This window comes from Denticeps clupeoides, chromosome 16 (assembly GCF_900700375.1).
Source record: "Denticeps clupeoides chromosome 16, fDenClu1.1, whole genome shotgun sequence".
NCBI classification, from domain to species: domain Eukaryota; kingdom Metazoa; phylum Chordata; class Actinopteri; order Clupeiformes; family Denticipitidae; genus Denticeps; species Denticeps clupeoides.
The window spans coordinates 4,252,968-4,279,438 of NC_041722.1; the positions used below are offsets into that span (position 1 = coordinate 4,252,968).

The following is a 26,471-nucleotide window of genomic DNA, read 5'->3' on the forward strand; positions in this document are numbered from 1 at the left end:
CTGGAGAAGAGTGTGAAATACTGTCATCACAGCAAAGGTGCTCCAAAAAAAACTAATGCTTTGTTAATGACTCTGCATCAAGTGTGTCGTTTCATGCTTGTTTTTAAAGTTGCAGTTCCAACGCGGTTAGACGGTAAAATGATGGCCCGTAAAGGGGTACACATTTTGTTCCCCTTTTTAGCAAACTTATAAGAACTTGCAGGTGAGAACTGCTCCACGTTCTGGGTTCTTCTCGTCTCCTCCTCCTCCTTTTTTTCAGCCTGCAGACCTCGGCACCCCCTTGCTGAGTTGGTTGCAGTCACTCATTGTTTCGCTCCGGCATTAACCACATTCCAGAGAGGCGCAGCGCGCCCTGTGCACTTCCTCGCATTCCTGCCGCACAAACGAGTCCCGCCGCGCAGCTCCGCGCCGCACCGTCGCGCCGCGCCCGGACCCCTTTTTCTCCGCTTCTCCGCCGGACTCCCGGAGGGACGGATTTTTTTAAAAAAGACTCGCGGGCCGCGAACAACAGTGCGCCGGGGAGGGAGGGAGGACGAGCCGAAATCACCGGGAAGGAAATTCCTCCGCGCAGCGCGCCATTGACTGTAAAAGACCTTTCAACTTAACAACAAAAAAAAAAAAAACTGAAATTGACAATCGTCCTTCCCTCCCCCCGCCGCCGGCTGCTGGAACTTGGTTTCGCGGGGAGATCGCGGCTGCCGTCGAGGGCGGAGGGACATGCGCGCCGGGGGACGCGCGGCGGAGAGCGGCTGCCGCGGCTGCTTGGTGCCGCTTCTCCGTCGCTGAACTCCGGGGAACATGGACCACTACGAGGACGACCTGGGACTCAGGGCCGGTAAAATAATGGAGGACCTCTCCCTGTACGACGCGTACCAGGACGGCATTTTCACTTCCAGGGAGAGCGTGGATTTTAAACCCAAGAGGATGAATGGGAGCCCGGCGCCCCACCAGCAGCTCCACGGCGTGGAGACCTACGTGTCGGGGAATAAAGTGTACACCGTGCGCTCCGCCAACGGCAGCCGGGGGGTTCCGCTGGACCTCTGCAGCCCCCCGAGGGACGTCGGCTACGGCGAGGACGGCTACTGCACCAAATCCGAAGTTGCCCTCCCCTGCTACGGAGCCTCGGACCGGCACAGGAGGTTCTCCCTGGAGGTCCAGGGCCAGCGGTACAGCGCGGGCTGCGCGTACGACGGCGTGGTGCTGGCCAAGCCGCTGCCCCTGCCCGGTGGCCGGAGCCACGACGCCCGGTACGGCGCGACGAGCCCCCGCTCCAGCCTGGCCTCCTCGCTCTCCTCCCAGGAGCAGAGCAAGCACTCCAGCCCGCGCTCCAGCGTGTCCAGCCCGCGCACCAGCCTGGTGGTGCCCGGGGGCCTGGCGCACTGCGAGGGGAGCAGCGTGCTGAGCCCCCGGTCCAGCTACGCGAGCACGGCCAGCGACACCAGCAAACACTCCAGCCCCCGGGCCAGCCTGAACAGCTACGACTGCGGCAGCAAGCCGAGCAGCAACCGCACCAGCGGCATCAGCATGGGCTACGACCAGAGACACGTCAGCCCCAGGTCGAGCACCACGAGCCCGCGCTCCAGCTACTCGGACCCCAGGTACGCGCCCCCGGGGGGCCAGGAGGCGGACGGCGGCGCCCGCGGAGCCGGGACCGGGATCGGGCCGAACTGCGTGGCGAGCCCTCGCTCGAGCATCTCCAGCCACAGCTCCAGAAGTTCCCGGAGCTCGAGGGGCTCCATGAGCGCCTACCCGGACCTGCAGCTGCCTTCGCCCCGGTCGTCGATGCAAGAGGAGGCGGCGGCGGCCGCCGCGCAGGACTTCGGAGACGCCGACGGTCCTCACCGCGGCCGCGCGCATCTCCCGGCGTTCCCCGCGGCCGCGGAGCCGCCGCCGCCGCAGCTCGGCGTGATGAGCCTGGAGCTCGGCGCCGGGCAGCCGGCGTCTTTCAACTACGGCGTGAGCACGACGAACCAGGCCGCCGGGCAGAGGTTCAAGCTGCCCTACCAGGTGACCCCGTGCCGCGAGAACGGACCCAGCCAGGCCGAGAGGAGGCTGGACGCGCTCACACTGGAGCTGGAGAAGGAGCTGGAGATGCACATGAAGAAAGAGTATTTTGGTAAGAGGCCAGACACACAAGCAATAAATAAGCAGTGTGGATGGGCGAGGACTCGGTGGTCCGAGTGTAGCAGTGTGGCTGGGCGAAGACGCGGTGGTCCGAGTGTAGCAGTGTGGCTGGGCGAGGACGCGGTGGTCCGAGTGTAGCAGTGTGGCTGGGCGAGGACGCGGTGGTCCGAGTGTAGAAGTGTGGCTGGGCGAGGACGCGGTGGTCCGAGTGTAGCAGTGTGGCTGGGCGAGGACGCGGTGGTCCGAATGTAGCAGTGTGGATGGGCGAGGACGCGGTGGTCCGAGTGTAGCAGTGTGGCTGGGCGAGGACGCGGTGGTCCGAGTGTAGCAGTGTGGCTGGGCGAAGACGCGGTGGTCCGAGTGTAGAAGTGTGGCTGGGCGAGGACGCGGTGGTCCGAGTGTAGCAGTGTGGCTGGGCGAGGTCGCGGTGGTCCGAGTGTAGAAGTGTGGATGGGCGAGGTCGCGGTGGTCCGAATGTAGAAGTGTGGCTGGGCGAGGACGCGGTGGTCCGAGTGTAGAAGTGTGGCTGGGCGAGGACGCGGTGGTCCGAGTGTAGCAGTGTGGCTGGGCGAGGACGCGGTGGTCCGAGTGTAGCAGTGTGGCTGGGCGAGGACGCGGTGGTCCGAGTGTAGCAGTGTGGCTGGGCGAGGACGCGGTGGTCCGAGTGTAGCAGTGTGGCTGGGCGAGGACGCGGTGGTCCGAGTGTAGCAGTGTGGCTGGGCGAGGACGCGGTGGTCCGAGTGTAGCAGTGTGGCTGGGCGAGGACGCGGTGGTCCGAGTGTAGCAGTGTGGCTGGGCGAGGACGCGGTGGTCCGAGTGTAGCAGTGTGGATGGGCGAGGACACGGGGGTCTGAATGTTGAAGTGTGGCTGGGCGAGGACACAGTGGCTTCACTGCCGGTTAAATGTGCGGAATCAGAAGAACCTCGCATTTCACGGCTGGTCTTTTTGCTCATGCTGAAACGTGTTACGTCGGTCAGAGTTGGGGGTCTTTGCCCTGTGTTACCCCAACTCCCAGGCATATTGAATTATCCCGGGGTTCCATTCGGGGTTTTAAGCTTTACTTAACTGGATGTGTGTGCATTAGACTATAGCCAGTAGAAGTGGGACAATATATCATATGCCGTATAGTTTCATTGTTTTGGTGGTGTGCCCCTCTTCAATTACACAGAAATCACGAATATAATGAAGTTATATATTTATTGTCTCTGCAGTGAATCGTTATCTTCATTGGCAGCTTGTCAGTGATTCTGAAAACAGTATAATGTGCTTTTGAATTGTAATCGATTTGTAATCTGCTGTAACCAGTGACCACCTCCACGGACCCACCGCACTTACCCAGACGATGAGCTTCTTCCCCGGTATACACTTTTGTGTACTATAACAGTCATTGGAATTGTGGAGGAGAGCGTTCCATCCCGACCCTGCTCTCTCATCTTAAGCATAATCGTACATAACAAGGCTGCAGAAGCTTTTCAGAAAGAATAACAAGCCCACTCTGTACGGCTAAGAACAACTGGCCCTGTGGAAGATAAGAGTTCCCTTTTGCAGGGAAATACTAATTTCTGTTTTGGCAGTGCTAACGTTTACACAGAGCTGAGTGGAGATGAATGGAACCTTCTGTTCTGTCTGACTAGATTCCCCTCAGTGATTCAGTGGTTTCGCTTGTTGAAAATGGCCATTGGGGTTGACCTCTGCACGATTCCCCCCCCCTTTTTTTTGCATGTTTGCATGCCTTCCACAGTGCTCAAGTTTTTTTTTTGGATATATGTTCAATTGAACTTGTTTCGAAATGTTTTTATTTATTTATTTATTTGCACGAATAAGGAACATTTTGACACAGGAAGGTGGCTGGAGGGTTTGGCGGGTTTTTATGTTGTAGACAAATGCTGGCCTGTGTTGGCAGCTTAGGAAGGAGCAGGTGAGGCCAGAGATTGCAGACAGAAGCCCCTCACATCGAGCCCCGCCGAGCCAGCTCAGGTTTCCCTGGCGACGCGGGAGAAATCGATCGGCCCGGGCCATTGAGATCCTCGCAGTCACACTGGGCGCTCTTCTTGCGGAGGCCTCTGTTGTGGCGAGCAAGCGGGCTGTGAATCAACAGCTGGCCCGGGGTGGAGACCCTCCCAGCCACACCTCCCCCACCAGGCCCTTCATTAACCAGCCAGTGGGGAGTCGGGTGGCACCAGACACTTGGCACACGGTCTTGGCTCGCGGGCCAGACATGGCTAGTGGGGGTCAAGTCTGATCACCTGCTCAGAATAATAATGATAAGTCAAGCTTGCGTGCGAGTCGCACGCGTGAAGGTTTGCTGGACTTGGCCATGACTGGGCCAGATTCTCTGCAACCATATTTTGTAGTTTCGTTATAGTTTGAATTGTCATGAGTAGCTAAAAACTCACAACATGGTCAAGGTGATAGTGGGTTGGAAAAGCTTTTTGAAAAGGCCAAAACTTGAGGGGAGAACAGGATGGCATCGAAATGGTAAAAAGAAAAATCTGTCTAAAACGTTGTCACTCCTGAGAGTGGGGAGAATTTTTTTTTTTTTAAAAAGGCAAGAATATTGAGCTGTGCTTCTCTGAACCCTTGTGTGGACCAAACATCTAGTTCTAGTTCATCCTTGTCAACTGCCAATGACGTTTACTCCATTTTACGAAAGTGAGCAATGCGCACCACCGAGGACTTGTGTAGATTTGTGGGGTTGTGTAGATACGGACCGTGCTTGGTGGTAGGCCCTCACAGGCCGTGCAGAACTGTTTTGGAAGAAGCTTTTTGGCACGTGGTCCTCTGGAGAGTCCCCAGTGTGCTCTCTGTTGTTATTCATGTGCCGATTTGGACCAAAGTTTCCATTCTTGGGGCAAGCCTTTCACACTGAAATACAAAAATACCTTACACACACAAACGTGGAGATATATAAATTACAATTTAAGGGAATACGTTTTACACTGAACCTGATTAAAACTAAATTAAAGTCCTTGTTAACAGGATCAAATGTAATTGTGCAAATGCACCATAAAGCTCACTCATACCTTAAGTGAATAAAATGCAAGAATTAGTAACAGAATGATGAATTTAGCAGTATTGTGATGGATGGTCATTGTTACACCATAGCTGTGTTTCTCAATATTACCCCCCCCCCCCCCCCACACACACACACACACACACACACACACACACGCACACACGCTCACAGACATGCATGACTTTGTGGAAGTGGAGATTTCTTGGTTTTTCTTTAAAGAGAGAATCCAGCGAAGTTCTGCCAAGGCGAGAACTGCTCCGCACCCACCTATTCGAGAAGCGCTGCTCTATAGAACCATGTTTTGTGGCCGTTATGTGTAGTCTGAACTGAGACTGTCACTGTTGTAGTCTAATAGCAGGTGACCAAGCGTTTGTCTTGCATCAGTGTGCTCTAGAGAGGCTGACAGGCAAGCCCTTTTTTGATGGCAACTAAAACGTTGATGAGTGGTATGGGTGTAACAGGAAGTATGCATGGCCTGGGGAAAGAAAAGGGAAACCTTGTGTTGGAGGGAAGGGACTCCTCCTCCTCCTCCAGCCTTCTCCCGTGCCAAATATGGGCAGCACTAGCTTTTAATAGCAGGGCTATTTTTCAGCCATACATTAACATACCGATTCAAAGAGGCACAAACTCGCTTCCTTGCCCGAGCACAGAGAACCATGGCCGGCCGTCCAGCGCGGCTTTTATGGGCCGGTAAAGAAAGAGTCCTTTCATTCGGGTCTGTGAGAAAAGTAGTGCCAGCTCAGGCCAGGTGGGTCTTCCTTGATAAAGCAGATGCGAGAGCGGCCTGCCCCACTGCCTTCGTGGAAGTTTTAAATGAATGTGCCCGTGTCCCTCCTTTCCCAAGTCTTCTCTTGTACAACTATGGGAATTTGATAGATAGGCACTGTGTGTACTGTACATTTTAAAGTAAACCGTTCAGTTATTCGCCAGAAAACTCTCCACCGTTGTTGTGAAATGCACAGAACCATGAATAAATCCATTTTGTGCTAATGCTAATTAGCTAATGCTAATGGCTGATGACTCGTGGTTTTGTTATTCTGAATTTCATATTCAGAATAGAGGGTACGTCACTTGCACAAAATGTGACTGTTGTGACTCAAAAAAAGTGTCGGCAACGCTTCTGTGACCTCTGACAGCATTTACTGTTGCGCTCACTAATTACCTGTTAATAGCCGTGGGGAGGGCAGCGCCTTGACTGTGGCTGAGGTAAGAACGCACCCTCGGGGCGTCGTCTGTTCCCCGTGAAAGGAGAAGTGAGTGAAGGCTTGATGCTACGTCACCTCGAGGCGTGCTATGGTATTACACGGCAAGGCGGCGACGCAAGCTAGCCAACAATCTCAACAACTGTTGATTGTTTGCATGCCTTTCAAAATGGTAGAATCATAGTACTTTGCACATTGTGCCTTTTACTGTACTTAGTTGCACAATTATAACTACCACAACTCTCACTGATATAGCATGTAGCTTTAGCACGAATTATACAGTACAGGCCAAAAGTTTGGACACACCTTCTCATTCAATGTGTTTTCTTTATTTTCATGATATTGGTAGATTTTCACTGAAGGCATCAAAACTATGAATGAACACATGTGGAGTAATGTACTTAATAAAAAGTGGAGACCTGGTCTCCACAGTCACCGGACCTGAACCCAGTCGAGATGGTTTGGGGTGAGCTGGACTGCAGAGTGAAGGCAAAGGGGCCAACAAGTGCTAAACACCTCTGGGAACTCCTTAAGAATATAAAACATGTTTTTCAGTTATTTCACCTTTTTTTGTTAAGTACATAACTCCACATGTGTTCATTCATAGTTTTGATGCCTTCAGTGAGAATCTACCAACATAAATGGTCATGAAAATAAATAAAACATAAGAAAAAACACCTGTGTGGCCTGTGCTGTATATATAGTTGTAGTAGATTGATACAGGAGGAAGCTTTGTGCACGCTATAGGCTCTTTGTAAAGCGTAAAAGTGGACAATAACTTTTTCAATTAACATTTCTCCCATTTTTACTTTAATATGAAAAAAAAGCCTGATTAAAGGCACTGAGAAAGAATTGATTGTCATTCTGCCTTTAAATCACTTTGATCCCAAAATACTGTAACACATTTCTGCTTGCCTTTTATTATCTCACTTGCTGTCGTCGTATGACTCAGAGGATATCGGCACTCACCAGGACAAGATTGCTGCAATAAGACAGGATTCGCGTGTCCGGGTGGCGTGTCGTCACGCCAGTCGTCACTGACTTCTGCTCGGTCCGCTGTGTTGAGGTCTATCATGAGAGGGCTCTTCAAATTTCTGATTTTAATGCCTTAAGTCTTGTATTTATATATTTTTTGGTGGGTCTTTGTCTATTTAATGCTATTTTTTTTATTTCTGTTCTGCTTCTATTGTCCTTTTGTGGTGAAAATGGTTTGCTAAAACAGCGAATTTGTAGATATACTTAAAAGGCTTACATTTAACTTCTTTAAGCAAGCAGAAAAGAAACATAGCTGATAAAAGAAAAGGTTTTAATCATTTGTTTTTTGCAGCATTGTCTGCATCAACTTAATGGAAGTGTTTCCGCGAAATGGGGTTCCACTCATGATTTATTGGGTTATTAATGGCTGATATTAGTGTTCTGTCTGCATATGAATATTGGCTTGAAATTGCTCAGATATGCGCCGATTAGCACACAGCGTTGGATTTTCTGGGGCATTTTCAACACCCTTCATGTCAAGACATCTTAACCAGGTATAAATATTCAAAATGGCTTTATTTGCAGGGGGAAAGATGAGTCCTTTTTTATTTCTTACTTGTGTGTGAGTCACGTAACTGTCAATTCACCATTATTACTGCAGCAGAAAATTTAACACTGAAATCAGAATTTGTGAAATCTTTTCATGAAATCTTTTATTATCGTGTCCTCTAATGACCTGATGCTGTGGTTAGCTTTGTGTGATTTAAAGCTGCCTTTAATTTTTTTTGTGGGCTATCTGGTTATTTTGATAAGATCGCAGTTATGGGGAAAGAAATGTTGTCCCTATCGCTGGTGGCTGACGGAGCAGAGTCATGTGTTTCTGTGTTGAAAGAGGAAGTGACAATATTTGAGTTTGATCCAGCTGAACTTGAACATTCAGATACCAGTCATTTAAGAAAATTGTTTTATTTCTATTTTTTTACATAAAATTTTGCCTCTTGAGCTGAAAGTCACTGTACATTTCAGAATTTTGGTTGGAGGAATAGAACCATTAAAATGAACCTCATCATAGAGAGACTGGGAACCAGGCCCCGCCCACCCCGACCCCCGTCGGGACACTGCGTCCTGTGGGCGTGGTGACCCCAGGCTCACCCCACCCAGGCTTTGACCCTGCACTCGCTCTGGAATGTGACCCCCGGCAGAAGCCATCTTAAGATGGAGAACATGGCTATCATCATACGTTCTGCTGACTCACGCTACCAAAACCAGGATCCCACCGCAGAACAATAACACTAAAACAGTAAATAGGCTGACTTCTGTCCAGATCTCCTTATAGCTTCATACGCCACCATAAATGAAGATTCCTCTCCGCCTAAATCCTTAGTCTCAGACGTGTCAAAAATAAGATCCAAATGCCTGTGCTGTTACCATGGTTATCAAAAGCCTGTGCTTTCCGTTTCTTCTCAGGTATCTGCGTCAAATGTGGGAAGGGGGTGTACGGGGCCAGCCAGGCCTGCCAGGCCATGGGCAACCTGTACCACACCAACTGCTTCACCTGCTGCTCCTGCGGTGAGTATGACGCGCCTTCCGGTGCGAAGGTATTACCTGCTCAGGGTCTGTGAGAAACCACTGGCTCCGTAGGGGTAATGGGAGCGACCTGAATGGGAATGGGGCGGGCATGAGTGGCAGCGTGCTTTTGGTCCCCACAGACGCTGCGAAAGAAAGGACTGCTTTACTTTGTCTCGTGTCCGTCCGCAGCCAGGCTGAAAAATGTCTGCTTTCTCGGTGTCGGGTTCCCAGGTTCCCTCTCTTCTTTTATACATCTTCCTCTGCCGGTGTGTGATGGAGGCTTATGAAGAGGGGGAGAGACGGCTCCAGGGCCGCTCCGTCACCTGACTCCCGAGCACCTCTCCTGTTTCAAGTGTAAACAAGAGAGAGTGGATGGCGAGAGTGCCGAGCAAGGCTGCGTTCATTCATCTTGGTGTTATACATGGATATGGTTTCCTGTGGCTTTTGAAGAAATGCATATGATTTTCATGTAATTGTATACATATGATTGTAGATTTATTGTTTTGGTGAAGAATAAGGGGCAGTGTCTAATCCCGAGCCCTTTCTGATTCATTCCAGAGAAGATGAGTCTCTCTCTCTCTCTCTCTCTCTCTTTCCTTTTTTTTTTTTTGGTGGGGAGCAGGAGGTGAAATATGATTTAGATTCTCACAACTGTGATTTTACACATCCTGTGAAATTGAAGCCCTTGTTTAATTACAGGAGACATTTTGTCTTTCAACTTTTTTTTTTTTTTTTTTTTTTTTTAACCATACCAGCTTCAGTTTTCAGAAGAAAGATTTGGATTGTTTATAAAAAAAAAAACAGTTATACTGGTGCATTAAATATGTTTAAAATGAATAGTTGTAGCAAATTTATGGTTATTGAGTGCCACAATGTGGACCAGCCGAATGGATCTGACCAAAAGAATGAACTATAACACAACCCGGTCACAAATCAAACACGAGATATGCTTTTTGCAATCCACTTGTAATCTGCGTACTAAGGCCGTATAGTCAAGTGCATAAAACTAGCAGTCTTAATTTCTGTTGAATGATTGTAGGAAAAGAGAGAATATCTTGGTCATGTTGTAGTGTAATGGAAGCCCTAATCTTTTTAGCTTTACATTGTTTAAGATTGTCTAATGACTAAATATGATTTCTGACATCTACTGCAGACTGTAACTTAAATCATGTAGAATCGCATAACAATGAGATGTTGAGGACCGAGATAATTTCCAGCCTCGAACGTCTTTTAAGACCTTAGTATTAGTTCCGACCATAATCTCAACATGCGTTAGGAGCAGCTTTGATGGCCCTTTTGGCTCTCTCAGGATTGTTTGTCTTGAGTGTAAACTCTGTGACGTGTCCTTTGGTTCTGCGTGAATGGGAGCGTAAGCTTTTAAACTGAGTGTTTGGACTCGATCACACGGCGAGGTGGAGATTAAAAGTGGCCGCAGATGTCATAACACATGTTCTGATTGATGTGGGGCGTAGAGTTTGGCCCGTTTGCTCGATAGGGGCCGAAATGTGCCTCCCCAAAGTGTGTTTGAATAAGTCAGCTTCCGCAAATGCTCTGAATCGGCTCACCGGTAGCCTTGGGCTTTGTTTAACCATGCATAATTGAGCCCTCCTCTTGGCTTACTACCATGGTTGCACCCTTTTTTTTTTTTTTTTTTTTTTTTTTTTTATGAAACGGCCAGGAATGCAAACTACAACCCCCCCCCCTCCTTCCATTTTATTCGAGCTGGCCTTCCCATGAGGCCTTCAATCAGCCACAAATTGCGGCTGGGCTGCTTATCAGACGGTCCTGAGCACGGAGCAAACGCTATCACACACACGCCTCTCACATGCCGGCGACGTTAACCTCATCCCACCCCTGCCAGAGCGCCCGGCGGGGAGAATCACATGTCCCCGTGTGGCCGCTGTTTATTTCACATGCGTGCCTCCCAGCCGTGATTCACTCTGTTGCGCTACTGTTGTAACGACAGGCGCGCAAGCGGGGAGACGGCCGCGGGGCTCGTGTCTCTGCACCCAGAGACACCTGTAGCACCGGGTGCGCTCTGTTGTCCCCTGGCAACCGGGAGAAGACGCACGGAGGGAGCGACGGTAAAAACTGTGTTTTAACTTGTCCAATTTTCCACTGTTTTTCGCCTGAGACAGCAGTAAAATACATCACTCAGTGGTGGACAAGTCAACATTTCATCTCAGAAAACATGTGAAACCGGATTTTAAACCCACTTAGCTAATGTATAAATGTATAATTGCGCAGATTCAGAAGTCAGGTCGCTCTCCTCCTTGTCCTGCCTCTCTCCTACAGACACCGAAACGACACGTCCTGGGGACATCTCATCAAAGTGGCTGTAATTCTGCACCAAGACTGAATTTCAGAAAGAGACGTCAGATACAGTATTAGGGGGGCACATTATTTCATGTCATGGGACCTTTAATTGTTGCTAAATAAACATATGCAGCAGCTGAAATATGTGTTGTAGCATACAGACAAGAATCTTACCCCTAATAGCCTTAAGGTACAAATCCTCCAAATAGCATTTTATACACAAAGTAGTTTCCACACTTCCACACTTATATGGAATAAATGTATAATTGTGCAGATTCAGAAGTCTAATCTCAGATATTTACTTAAAAAAAAGAAAAAATGTGGTAATGTGAATTCCCAGCCCTCTCCACTAAGATGTCCTTATTAACCATGTTTCTCAATATGATTATCAAACACTTTACAGGCTTTTTGACTATTGTTACAGAAAAATTTGGTTGTGCTGTGGTCATTTTTAATGCAAGATATTTGCTCATGTTGCTACCTGATCTGTGATTGCTACAAAATGTTGTGGTTGTGGTGGTAGTAGCCTAGTGGGTAACACACTGGCCTATGAACCAGAAGACCCGGGTTCAAACCCCACTTACTACCACTGTGCAGGTGGGGATGGTGTCGGGTGACGGTGCAACAACACAAGGCAACAGAACAAATTTGTATCAGAACCTAACGTGGATCAAAGTGGCTGTAATTCTGCACCAAGACTGAATTTCAGAAGGAGACGTCAGATAAAGTATTAGGGGAGCACATTATTTAATGTCATGGGACCTTTAATGGTCGTAAGTGAAGTGATTGTCACTTGTGATACACAGCAGCACAGCACACGGTGCACACAGTGAAATTTGTTCTCTGCATTTAACCCATCACCCTGAGTGAGCAGTGGGCAGCCATGACAGGTGCCCGGGGAGCAGTGCGTGGGGACGATGCTTTGCTCAGTGGCACCTTGGCTGACTGGGATTCGAACCGGCAACCTTCTGATTACAGGGCCGCTTCCTTAACCGCTAGGCCACCACTGCCCTAAATAATTTGCTAAATAAATACACAGCAGCTGAAATGTAGTATACAGACCCCTTAATCTTTCACACTGCATTTTACTGACACAGTTGTCTCTATTTTGACCACAATTTGATTTCATGTGAATATGTTTGGTGTTAAGTCCACCTCAGTCAATTTATATTTGAGCAAAGCTGCTGCAGCCCATGGACCATTCCCTTTCTGTGCTCCTGCCAGCTTCCCTACGAGTGGTGATATAACAGCATGTGAATGGCGGTTGACTTTGTTTCCACAGACTGTACATTTGTGTTTCAATGGTGGAAGCCTGGCAATAACACGAGGAGACATATTCAGTACGGTGTGGCATTGAAAACTGGCAGAAGTCCGGGTTCCTCAAATCTGGCCATCCTGTCCTAATGTGCTTTTTGAGAACAATTCTCCCAGGTATATCATTTTACAGTCAAGACGACGAACAGGAACTGGGACCAAAGCAAGGTGAAACCAAAGAGAACCAGAAGTACTTTTGTAGCCAAACCATAGCGAGCATTGTCCTCTGATAATACTTTATTTTAAATTATGGTGTATTTGATGTCAAGTCAGCTTACAGTCAGCTTTGAACAAGTGTTTTTGGGTCTGTTTGGTGCCTAATATGAGCAGGATCAATAACATTGGAACCTTTGGTAATTGTTTAGGAATTCTGAGTCTATGGAAGTTTGGGGAGAATGTATCAGAAGAGATGAATATTTTGGTGCCTTATTCTTGCTCTTTGTGAATAGGCTCGTTTTGGTTTTGGTTTTTTGGATGTACAGCAGCGCCACACGCACAGGTAAAGTGAACGTGGAGCAGGAGTGTGAAGCCCTCTCTCGGCCTGGGCTTCTCCTTTCTGGCTCTGTAGTGGAGCACTGAGAAGAGGCAGCAGGTCCTCACACGTTGGAGATGATGGGGCTGAAATTCCCCCCGTGAATCCAGGCTGGGTTACTCACCACCTCCAGTAGCTCCAGACAGCCCTGGGCAGGCCTCTCCTGACCACAGCCCGGCCCACCAGCAGGTGATAAAGACCCGCTTGTTCTCTCTGGAGGGGGTGGGGTACACTGGCTGGTTTTTAAGCGAGCACCACAACAGGAAGGAAGGCTATTTTTTCCCCCATTCAGTCAGAAAGAACTTTAAATACAACCACAAAACCAAAGGTTGTCCACATTTAAAGCAGGGAGGGCGACCAGTTGATTCAGAGCTGGGAAAGAAGAACAAGTCTCACTACAGTGAATGTGAGCAGGAAAAATTCCTCTTATCCCGTGTATTGTTTAATGGTCACATTAAACGGGGTGGAGTCACGTTTGCACCACTACATCACCGTGCTCGATATATTGAGACACGTCATGACCTCCGCAATGTGTAATGCGTCACATCGTTAGTCAAGTGTTGCTAGTGTGATGGGAGTTTGAACAGAAATATTGTGAGAAAAGGTCTACCCAATTCTGACCTGTTGTTCTCGGGAACTAATTTAACTCCTAAACTTTAGCTCTAGGAAACATGAGTGACGCGAGTGTAAGTTTATGGATCAAATGCATGATGTGTGAAAACAGTGGGAGCTTGAGATATTGAAAATAAGATGCTTTGAAAATGCATCAGAGACACGTCGTCTTTCAAGAAGAGATTAAGCTTTAGAAAATAATTAGAACTGTCTGTCACATTTTTACCAGTAAACATAATTTCATTACTGAATCAGCCCAGAGTCTGCTTCCCACACACTGTATGTTGTTAGCTGCCGTTGAGCGTAGTATGCAGTATGATTTGCTTTATACTCAGTCTTTTGTGGCACAATTAATTTTTTACGATAGTAAATGCACCATTTTATATACTGAACATCACCAGCTCGCCATATTACTTTTTCATAAAAAAACAAAAAAAAAAAAAACAAAAACATGACCAGCAAGATCGACTCATCTACCCTGGTCAGCAGTAACCGGTTTGGTCGTTAGTTTTGCGGTTAGTCCCCCCTTGTCCCCACAGGCCTTAGGACAGGCTTATGTTACATCACAGTTCCTATGGCAAATGCAGCCAGAAGAAGGACAGACGGGGGTGAATCAGTTGCCCAGGTAGCCCCTGCCCCTCACTGCCTTCCTATGTCTGAACATGCCTAATGTAATGCCGCACCGAAACTGGTGCCGACCCATTGCTTTTGCATGGAATATATTATTTATAGGAGATCTCAGACATATTGTGAATAAACCAGCAATACCCACCACAGCATCGTCACTGAATGTTCTTCGAATATGGCTACTTGTAATTATGAATGAAATGTCAGATGACGTTGCTTAAAATAAAAGAAAAATCCCAATATTTTTGAGAGCGCTAATGTTCATGACCTTAACTGCCAGAAACACAACCCAAATATTGTATAATTAGCTCCCATATAATGAAACGGTGCTTTCATCATTGCCACTTACAGAGCAGGAGTAAAAGAAAAATGTAAACACTGCAGCCATTGAAGTACTTCAAAGCAGACGAAATGATGGCCTGTCTGCAGTTGCCCCTCGGTGAAAGTTACGAGAAGAATTTCCCTGAAAAGGAGGGCGGAGGGCAGAGAGGAACGCGTTTCATCTCTAGAGTCACAGTTGACCCTTTCCCGAGCTTACCTGGGGAACCAAAAAAAAAAAAGTTTCATGAACAGTCAATGTACAATAACACAGATACGGCTGTGGGTTTTGAGGAATCCAGAGAATCTGCTGGAAATAGAAAGAGGTTTTTGTAAACCGCCTCACGCCTGGACCGCATTCAGCTTCTCGTTGGGGGCAGCAATCAGGTCTTAATTCTGCCCTGAAATGGCCATGTCCATTAGGAATAATGATTTTTATAAGGTTTTTTTTTTTTTTTTTTTTGAGTGCCCGTTGTGCCCCCGGCAATCATGCAGGGGAGCTGAAAGAAGGCGTTCCCATGCGATCTGAGAAGGATCAGCCGGCACCTCGCGGCACGTTCGGGAAAAGCCCACGGGGGATTTGTAACTGTCTAGTTTGAGAACCTGCAGGAAGGCCAGACCGAATGCGGCGCTGGCTCTTTGTGGAGTGGCCAATTAGCAGTTTATTATTCATATGAAAGGGCACCGCTGACTCGCCGGTGGTTCCGCTGAATAGTGGCCGGCGACCAGCTGTGCGGCACACAGTGCGCGCAATTATTCACAGGCTCTTTTTGATGTTTGGCACATTATAGGGCCCAAGGTGTCGGCAAACCTCAACACCTCGCAAGGTGTGGATCACTGATGCACGCATGCAGCTTGAGGTGGGTGAGGAATGCATGGAGGACACTTGACGGAAGGACATTTATCTGGCATGGTTAGACGAAAGGTCAGCTCAACACAAAGTGATTGATGCTGTGAGGAAACACTAATGTCCCGATGGGAGTGATGATGGTGATTTACCCCATCCTCAGGACAGACCCTGGAAATGATCACCATGTCCATGTTCGGAAACATGTCCATAGCATCAAATGATGGAATATTGTATGGTGATGGACCAGTGACTATTATCAATTTCCTTCGGGGTTCTTATTCTATAGTGAGAATTTGTGGTGATGAGCTCTAAAGACGTTGAGTAATTTGGCAAACGAGGCCTTTTTTAGGAATGCCACATGTCCCGCAGTGCTCTGGGACAGCGAGCAAAGGACACTCACTGCGGTCCAGCTCTCCCCCCCCCCAACCTGTGACAAAGGCCTGGCCGAGAGAGCCAAAGGAGCGGACCCTCCCCCTTCCTACCTCACCCCCTCCCTCGCTCCGTGTGTGGAGGGGGGTGGGGGGTGAATGGGACCAGCCGGTGACCTCAGACAGAAGGAATGTCCCCGTTTGCTCAGTCCCCCTCCTTCCCAAACGTCTCTCTCTCTCTCTGTGTGTCGTTCCAGGCCCACCGCCCATCAGACGTTTATCAGACTGCAACTAAACTCAGGAGGTAAAGAGCCGCCGCCGCCTCTTGCAAGCACGGCGGAGCTGCTGATTTAGTCGTTTCGGCGCTGGGTGATAATGATTTCCCTCATCCCGCCTTCAGCGCGAAGATATTCAGCGGCGGCGTTATTTTTCGTGCCCGTCTCCCTGCGCCTTGTCTCCAAGCCCTTTGACTCTTTGTGCGAATGTCGCAAGAGTATAAATTTGGCGGCCAATAAACCCAGTGACTGCTGGGGGTGGGGTGGGGTGTGTATCGGTGGATGGACCCTTTAGATTTATAAGGTCCCTGTGGTCTGACTGCCAGTTCAGGGCAACCCCCCTTTAAAAAAAAAAAAAAAGGGACTCTGCCACTGATTTTGAGCACATGTGAATGGTTTTCGAGATAAAGGCCTGAAAGGGACACCAGGGCCAGAGCCACTGCCCTGCTGGTGTGGGTGTCACTTTTTCACAACGCTCCAAATAAAACACAAAATCGACATGCAAAACAAGAACCATTCACAGCATCCGGTCATCTAGACTGGCGGTTCTCAAACTTTCATGATGAGTACTGCTTACGTAGTGCTGCCATAAGGACTGACATTAAAAACCACTAGCATGCGTCTAATGAACCACTTTACACTATGAATATCCCTTTACTTTTGAGATGTAATTTTGTCAGAATGCACTGCCATTCAAAAATATAGGATCATGCAAAAAATCATAGGATCATGCAAATAGGTTTCTTTAATTATTCAAAAACCCTTTCCAAAAATAAAGAGTTGCAATAATTTAAAAAAGGAATAAATCTGCTGTATCAGCAAATGTGGGTTCAAATCCAATTTTCAAACTCTTTTCATGACACATCTTTGGTGGAACCCTCGCAATGGACCCTGACCGACGTGAAGGTACCGAAGTTGTTTGTGGACGGGCTTTAACAGAACTCTTAACACAACCTGTAATCATAAAGTTTGTCTTGCGTTTTATCACCACCATGTCGTTCTGTCGGAACGGGCCAGGATTTGATGCTCTGAGCGGGAGCCTGACACAATGCCTGTACGCGGGGGAGGCTGGGCAGCATTATGGGCCTCAATCGATTGAGACTGGCTTTGGGCCGGATTTGCTGAGGATGGGTGGACAAAGCCGTGACATGGCGGGGTGCGCTGAGGGCTCATGCCCATCTGTACTGGTCCTCAGCTGCTTGCAGACACACCGCTCTTTTGTTCAGGTTTTCATGGTTTAAGGGGGTTGAGTCTTCTAATCACTGGGCTTTTTATGACCTCTCTGGAGTTGGGGACGGGCTTTCTGGGTTTGAGGGAGAACACATCGTTGTCACCTGGTTACGGTATTGCTCACTCTGACGTGTTTGAAAATTTCCTTTTGCAGGAAGGAGACTGAGGGGGAAAGCGTTCTACAACGTCAATGGAAAAGTATACTGCGAGGAGGATTTCTTGGTAAGTGTGTGTGATAAAAAAAAAAAAAGGTATAAAAACACTTTAGTAGAGGTTTTCTGCAAGATGTTTGCTAATACTACATACATTTATAACATGGATATCTTCATACTTCTCTCATTTACAAAAAAGGCCTGTTACTTAAGGCTTAATTTAATTGATTCGATTTTGCATCATTATCATTTGCACCAATCAGACTTTAAGACCGACTTAGAAATGCTATAAACGGACAGACAGCAGACTTAACTGAGAGGACAGAGGAGAGGAAACGTCACCATGTAGAATGCAGCTCAGTTTTTTCTCAGTTTGGATTAACGTAACATTTGAACGCATTCATAATCTATTAAATAAAGTACATTTATGAATAGAGCCCTTTCTATTAATATAACATTTAGTTATTAATGCTTTGTCCTTCGTAGGGCTGTTTTCTACTTTTAGAAATTCTGTGTTTTTCTGAAGTATTTAGTGAGGAGTGTACGTACTTAAGCCACCTCTGGTGAGTTGTCACCGTGTACTGTGTGTCTGAAAGTAGTAGTGTCTGTTGATAATTTGATAAGCATGTGGATTTTTTTTTTTCTGTTGAAAGTGTGTGTGTGTGTGTGTGTGTGTGTGTGTGTGTGTGTGTGTGTGTGTGTGAAGCTCACAATGCACACCTTAATAAATTCCCCAGTGGAAACTCAGTGGTACTTTAGATCCCGGTCCCCAAAACCCCCACCCAACTAATTCTGCCTAATTTCCTCTAATTTCCCTAAGGAGTACAATTACACCAGCGATGCTCCAGCCCCAGTAATTACACAGAGAGTCTAGTGGTTGTGCAGGTTTCAGAATCATTCTCTGTCATAGTCTCACACATTTTCTCTTCAAGAGACATAAAAATTACCTCAAAATATAGAATAATAATATATATGTAGATGGTCAAACTGTTTATTTACAGAGTAGCATAACAAACTAAAGTAAACTAAAAGCACTCGATGTCCCCAACATTCAGACCTTGCAACATGCAGACCTGGCCTTGCCTGTACTAGTCTCTTTAAAACAATAAAAACGGCTTTCCATCTGTCGGGGACTGGACGCTCCGCACGCGATGGACGTGACTACACTCAGGACTGCCCCGACCCGCACCGGGGGTCCGGCAGATGGTGCGTCTGAGGAGACAGGAGGGCTTCCTGCTATTGACCCGCTCCTCCCAGCTCCACCTGCTTCCCCCTGACTTCAGCCCCCAAACAGGTCATAACCCCTGAGGCAGATGGCAATCTCGCGGGCAGGTCTCTGGAGCACCTTCTACGCCTCTATAAATACCCACCCCCATCCTCCTCCGGTGGGCTTTAAATGGAGGAACCAGGCAGCAACAAAGAGACATCTTTTTTTGAAACCCCCAGACATGTCAGCTCGGAGATGCACCGACTGGCCTGGGTCAACATCATTAAGAGCGCAATTTTCATAATGTCCTGTTTTACCTCCAACGCTGCCATTTAAATGGCAGTAGTTAAGTGTGGAGATGGTGTGAAATTGCATTCGCCTGGTCCACCTCCATGCCACGCCTCTCAGACAGATGCGAGGGCCCTCATGGAGCCCGACTGGGGAGGAAATGAGGGCCTTTAGTAACACAGTCACTTTTGCCGCCTTTCTAACTGAGAGTGGGAGAATACATTTCCGTGAAGAATGCCACTAATCAGCAGTTTGTCTAGCTTTTCTTTATTATTCAGTATATTTTATGTTAATTACATAATTACGATTATGAAAGTTGTCATTTGTCAATGTTGTCATTTGTTTCATTATAATTTCTAATCATTGGAGGTTTAAAATAGGCCTGGTGCAATAAACCAGTATGCCAGTATATCATGTCTTTTTACATCCCATAATCCCCTATGTGGGTTTATAACAGTGCTTCATTGAAATGAACAGGGAAATGCACCATGTGTGGGAAAAGCAGCGTGAGAAATGTTTACTAGAGCTGTGGCTCCTCCTATGGACCATGTCTTTAGGAGAGGTTGCCTGAGGGGCTTTTCTGTGAATCTGCTCCCATTTCTGGGATTTTGCCTCCTGGCTGTTTTCCCTGGGATACTCGTTCCACTCTGGTTTAAATAGTATTTGCCATCCTTAACTAATTTGGGCAACTTTCTGCACCGCAGTATTCGGGCTTCCAGCAGACTGCAGAGAAGTGCTTTGTGTGTGGCCACCTCATCATGGAAATGGTAAGAACCAAAGGTGCCTTCATGAACACACTCAGGTCGCTTTAAACATGCCGAGGCCCTAATGTCACCTCCAACCGTGTTGACAGATCCTGCAGGCGCTGGGAAAGTCATACCATCCTGGATGTTTCCGCTGCGTGGTCTGCAAAGAGGGTCTGGATGGTGTACCCTTCACCGTGGATGTGGAGAACAACATCTACTGCGTGAAGGACTACCACACGTAAGGCCCAGCTGGAGCTGGACACTTTCGAAACTCACAAAAGAGCGCACTCTCAATAACACAACACCATTTTAATCATTTAATTATTTTTCCAATGCTGCATTAAGAATGTCTTTTTTTTTTTTTTTTTTTTTTTTATTCCTTTGGGACACTGTGGTCTTTTATAGGTCTTACACACTAGGCTTCTAACACCCTAAACTGTTCCTCCAGTTGTATAATTTCATAACTTGAATTGCTAAAAGCAACATTAGAATTAAATCCAACGGTTGTGAAGCTAAAGATTTTCACCTCTAACATTTTGCTGTTTTAGGGTTTTTGCGCCAAAATGTGCCTCCTGCAACCAGCCCATCCTTCCCGCCCAGGTATGCATTTCCCATTTCCGGCTGCCTCTGATATGTTCTGTAAGAAACGCTTGATTAACGTTAGTGTGTGATGGGTGGTGTTCTCTAGGGCTCTGAAGACACCATACGAGTGGTGTCGATGGACAAGGACTACCATGTGGAGTGCTATCACTGTGAGGTAAGAGCTGCCGCCACTCTCCAGTTGGGAAATAATGGTGTTTTCAGCAGGCAGAGGGATGAGGTGAAGTAATGACAGGCACCTTCCGGAGGTGCTCATCGGCATGTCTCGGTGTATGCTGTGTAACGCCGAGTCTCACATAAACACGCAACTCATCCGGTCACTCGGGAGAAACGCTTGCGTCATTTCAATTTTGTCACCTCGACCTTCCAAAATTGGGCCGACAGTTGTCATCGATTAAAGAAATTAATGGCTGGTGAGAACTGTTGAACACTGCTGTGCATCCACCCACCCCGCCCCTGCAGCGTGGGTTTCATTTTTCAACGCTGATGCACTATAGTCCTGAGATCCGCAATAATGAAAATAAATGATGCAAGAGCTAGATGCTCAAGGGGTGCAAGTACGATAGATAAAACAGCACGTTTCTTGAGTAAATAAGCTGTAGAGGTCCCCTATCATGAAAATGGTGATGGGTGTAAAGCGTTCTTTGACCATTCTGCTTCACCATTCAGAGAGCAGCAGCTCAGATGGTCGGATCTGGAATTTGTCCCCTTATGATGACATAAGGAGAAAGATTGCCTCCCATTTCTCATGCTTTTCCACCCAGAGAATTTCCCACATTATCTCGACCGACCGTCGTGGCCTGAAAATGAGTGAAGCATTGCAGTTGCTTGGTGACTGAACTAAAAATAAATTTTTTGCTCATTTTAGCATCCAGTCACGCGAGACTCTGAAGAACCAGTGGGTTCATGTTATTTTATCTGGACAAAATGGTGTTGATGTCATTTCCACAAATGCCCACTCAACTTCTATTGGCCGCTCTCCTCCTTGTCCCGCCTCTCTCCTCCTCATTAGCGTTTAAAGCTACAAACACCAAAACGGTGCGTCCTGGGAAATCTAATTATGGGATCAAAAGTGGCTGTAATTCTGCACCATGTGTGTAGAAAGAGGCTTCAGAAACAGTATTAGGGGACCAATAATACCGATCTAAAAAATAAATTAATTAATTAATTTATGCTACTCCGTTTTGCTTATGGGGTCTCATGTTGTCAATTACTGGGGGAAAAAATACAACCCCATCAGTTTTGGAGCAGCGTGTTAGATATCTCCACCACCATCATCAAAATACCAGATGAAGGAATATATTTTGGGACTGGAGAACTGAAATGATAGTTTTATATATATTATAATACTGTATAATACAGGTATGTTAAAACATATCTTTACATTGTTTCTTATCCCATTAAACATAATCTAAAATAATATGTCTGTGGCTGGGTCCTTAGGACTGTGGACTTCAGCTGAACGATGAGGAGGGACATCGCTGTTACCCTCTGGAAGGCCACCTGCTCTGCCACAGCTGCCACATCCGTCGTCTGAAAGCCCAGGTTCCATCCCACCCGCCCCCCTGCTACCCCCTGCACGTCACTGAACTGTGAAGGGCTTGGTCCCCAGGTGCCCCTCCAGCAGAAAGAACAGGAGAGAGCGGAGGCGAGTGGATCCGAGCGACTGTGTGAGGTGGAAGACTTTTCTGGAGCGGAGAGACACTCGAGGAGAGGAATCCTCCCAACACTCCCCCCACCAGCCGCCACCTGCCCCACACTTACACACCTCGCCTAGCGAAGTGGCCTCTTCCTTCCGCTCCACCTTCTCTGGTGAGACGCCGGGCCGGTCGGCAGCCCCGCAACTTCCACAGCGCTGGGTTTGGAACATGGTCCCATGTCATTTCAGTCACATCTGTTTTTTATTTATTTTCTCCACCCTCGCTAAAACACCGGCCCTCAAACGGTGAGGGAGAGGCTCCAGCGCGGCCGGGGCTGACGTCAGCGGGCGACCCCTGAACAGGGGCGGAGCCAAGGGCCACCGTTGGGGAAAAGGACTGAAGGCGTGTTTCCAGCAGGTGGCAATACTTCGGCGCTAATGCTCCATTCCAGCCATGTCGAGACGAGAGAGAACGCGAGAGAAAAAGAAAGAGAGAGAGAGAGAGATGCTGTGCCTTTCTTCACCACGAATCTCGCACTTACCACTTAACTCGCCCGCCACCATGCAAGCCCTCCTGCGACTCCGCCTTTGCCGCTGAGTGGCTGTGATGCCAGGGGTCCAGTGGCTTCGCTGAACTCGTCAGTGGTGTTCATTCCATGTAGCTCAGTTTTTTTTTTTCCTTCTAGAATTACCTGACCTAAAGAGATTTACAAACTGTGTCTTATATAATTATATTCCTATAAGACTTAGATGCACATAGAAGTATTTTATATATGAATATAAATATATATATAAATTAAAAAGTATATATATATTTTGCAGAAATGTTCCACATAAAGAATGTAGAAGTCTAGTCACTTTTTTTTTTTTTTTTTTTATTTTGTAATCTTGTGTTTCGGGATGGGATCTGAAGGTGGGTGCTGATCCTGTGTGTTATTTCAAGGATCCATCCATGCAGTCCAGCGTGCTCCTAATGTATGTCCAAGTGGACGACTGAGAGAGATGCTTCTCACGAGCTCTTCTCTCACCATGAGACCGACTGCCGGCTGCTGCCCTGGAGCCTGGGAGAGCTGGTCCCAACCAGGTCCTCCTCAAGAGATGTCTGTCTTCTGACCCCACTAGTTGATTTTGTAGGGTCAGGGTGCCAGTGGCTGGGTTGTGAGTGAGTGAGTAAGTAAGTGTTTGTGCTTGTGCCAGCGCAACTGCCGGCAGCATCACAGTGAGGTCAGTTTGTAACCAGTTTGCCACGGGGACGTTCCTCTCTGATACTACTGATGAAAAAATCCGTCATGTTAGAGAACACACCACTCCCCAGCAACATCGTGAAAAAATAGAACCACAGCAGGTTAACAATCTACATAATGTGCTCATTAACTCATACATATACACAGGGGTGCACATAATATTTTTAGTGAGCTACTCAGGTGAGTACCAGGAAATGGTGTTTGGTACTCACCCCATACATAGCGTGGTCTTAATAAGTGCAGTCTTCCTCACTGTCCTCCTCAGTATTGCTCCCACTGACCTCTGCTTCAGCTTCCTGCATGGTAGATGATGAACATGCTGCAGATGCACCTGCCTGTCCTTGGTTGAGCCTCCGATTAACGGTCTCCATCCACAGGTCAACAGCTGGCTTTGGGTCAAATGTCTCTGTGGTCTGCTTTGACAGGTGAATGTGCAACAGGGCTGAGAGATGAGCGTGTGACAGACGAGATCTGTACTTGGTTTTTATCAAGTTGAGATGTGAGAATCCCCTCTCACAAGCTGCACTGCTTAAAGGCAGTGTAAGAGACAGCTTAACCACCTTGTTGATGTTGAGTAAGCATCTGGGTTACTTGTATTCACTATTTGGACCAAGTCATACACAGAAGAGGCTCCCAGGCGTTTTCCTGCCTGCTTTAAGCGCATCCATTCTGTCACAGTGGTGTCTTTGTCAAGATGCAAGATGGCCTCATATTTCTTGAGAATGCTGCAAACAGTTATGTTTCCAAAAATGTGGAGGTCTTGCTTTTCCTGAGGCCATGTTGAAGGATCAAATACTAAGAAATGATCACATGACTTGAGGGAGTCATATCTGATTTCAAACTCTTCAATTAACCCCCTGAGTAAGTTTGTCTTGTCTCTGTCAGCATCAGCATTAGAAACAGTGTGTGCTCTGTAGTGGCCCTCACTATCAAGCAGAAGGGTGAACTGTCCAATGGCCACCATGAGTTCATCCTTACATTCTCCAATAATCAGCTTTTCCTTCTGAAACCTAATGGATGTGGTCTTTAAAATGTTGCCAATGTCAAGCATGTTTGACAGAAAGCATTGAAAACGCTCTGTACAGATATGCTGCAAGTCACTGTTATCACTCGTAGCCAGTTGCATTTTAATGGCTGGCAATAGTCTTGATATTTTTAACAGTGTTTCATGCCTCCATGCAGACCACCTGATATTATGAAACTTACCCAGCTTCACAAAGGGGATCCCATTTTCTTCACACAGCTTCTTCAGGGCAGCTATTTTTTTTGCTCCACCTTTTTGCAAATAAAACTGCAGCAGCTTGACCACGGAGCAATTAAATGTCTCACAGTAAGGAACGTTGCGATCAGCTGATTTTAAGCAATTCTCCAGTGTGTGTGCCGTGCACAGAATGTGCACAAGGGATTCTCTAACTGCAGCAAGTTGCCGGAGTTTTGGCACAACGCCGTTGTACATACCGACGTTGACAGCAGCCCCGTCTGTGCACACAGCGACCAACTTTGTTGCCCAGTCATTCAAGCCTGCGTTCTGGAAAAGTCTCACAAGTCCGTCTGTTATGGCCTGCGCGGTTCGATCAGTACCCAGTTCAATCAGTCCAAGAAAGTCCGACGTAAATTCTCCGTTGCTGGACACAGACACAATGTAAACGATTTCCTGCTCAGTTTTTGTGATGTCCTCAGATCCATCAAAAAGCAGCCCCCAAAATTCGGCAGACTGCAATTTGGCTCGTAACTCCCCGCTGATGGTGTGAGCGATGCTCTGCACGATTCGTGTGCCCCCTTCACGTGAATGATATGCAACTCCGACATTTACTCCTAGCCGCTTCAGTAAAGGAATATCCTCAGAATATGAAGACATGGGACGTGCGTGTTTAGCTTTATGGAAAGCGAGGAGAAAAATATTAGACAGAGCTTGCTGCTGTTCTTCATTTAGCTTGTCTCGCCATCTATTAAGCGGGCGACTGGACATTTCTTCTCGGCTAGCTTGTTTATTAGCAATGACTTGCGCCACATTCACATGCTCCTTGCTCTTTTCATGTTTCTCAAATAAAGGATGGTTAAAATTCTTTGAGCCCCTGTAAAACGCACCTGATTTGTCTGCTATATGTGGATGCGAGCGGCAAATCTTGCACCACATTTCAGTGCGCTCACTGTTAGCTTCCAGCCACTGCACATCTTGGAGCCACTTTTCCGAAAAAAATCTTTTCTTCGGCTCTGGCTCCGGTTGGCGTTTCTTAGCTGGTGGCGAAACGCCAAAGAAGCTGCTTAATGTCTGTTGTTTTTTGGACATTTAGTTGGTGACAAGCAACGTGTAAGATTAAATGAGATAGTGGTGTTGAAAACGTGATGGTCAAGTACGCAAAGGCGCGTGGTGACACAATTGTCACTACGCATTCCTAATTTTTGTCGCGCATGCGTAACTGCGTACCAGTTATGTGCACCCCTGCATATACATATATATAGACACATAGACATGCACACAATTAACCAAATCACATCACTTCATATCATGATACCCAAAGGTGATATGTTTTGCACTTGGAGAATTTGCCTCAGAACAGTCTCACGAGAACAGCACAGCACTCCATCCTGCTTGAAGATGTCTTAATACACGGTGGAAATGTACTACTTTTCGCATAGCACGCAGGTAGTGTCCCTGTAAATAGGCCAGTTAGATTCTTTGTTGTTGTTTAATGCTCCACCAAGTAATTCCAATGAAGAGTAGGCTTCTCTTTGTGTCTACGATAGTTCTTCAGTTCATCTGACATCTGTCCTATCATCCTATCACACTTTTTTTTTTTTTTTGTATCATTAAATGTTTGACTAGATGTTTCATGAACATAAAAAGGAACGTAGATTTATTTATCTAAACATACGAAGTCTAAAGTTATTTAATGTATTAAAAGTTGGAACAAATCATTTAACCGTAGTTGATATAATCTGCTTTTTCAATAAAGTGGTTTTGTAGTTAAAACATGAATGGCTCAGTACATTGTTCTGCATTTTGAGTCCGGGTTTTACATGGGGGTAAGATTGTGGTGCAACAGCTGGATATTCCCATGGAGTTTTCGATTAATTCCCTCGGAGGCCTCTCAATTTACTACCACAATCCAAGTACAGCCATGTGAACAAATTAGAACACCAACATCGGCATTTCAGTGTTAAATCTTCTTTTTAATTATGTCTGCAGATAAAGTTAATGTAATTCACTTATTCACCCTGACATTTATTACTTGCATTCCTGAATCGTCTGAAAGCACCAGATC

General features: G+C 47.1%; 1 protein-coding gene across 1 annotated transcript; it reads left to right on the top strand.

The window, feature by feature from the left end:
• Nucleotides 1-26,179, top strand: wtip (WT1 interacting protein). The gene is made up of 8 exons (XM_028956935.1): nt 1-2,116; nt 8,786-8,887; nt 17,484-17,551; nt 19,681-19,743; nt 19,830-19,960; nt 20,271-20,322; nt 20,411-20,479; nt 21,766-26,179. Exons 1-8 carry the CDS (start codon nt 799-801, stop codon nt 21,916-21,918), a joined length of 1,956 nt encoding a protein of 651 aa, XP_028812768.1. The 5' UTR covers nt 1-798; the 3' UTR covers nt 21,919-26,179.
• The last annotated feature ends 292 nt before the right edge of the window (nt 26,180-26,471 follow it).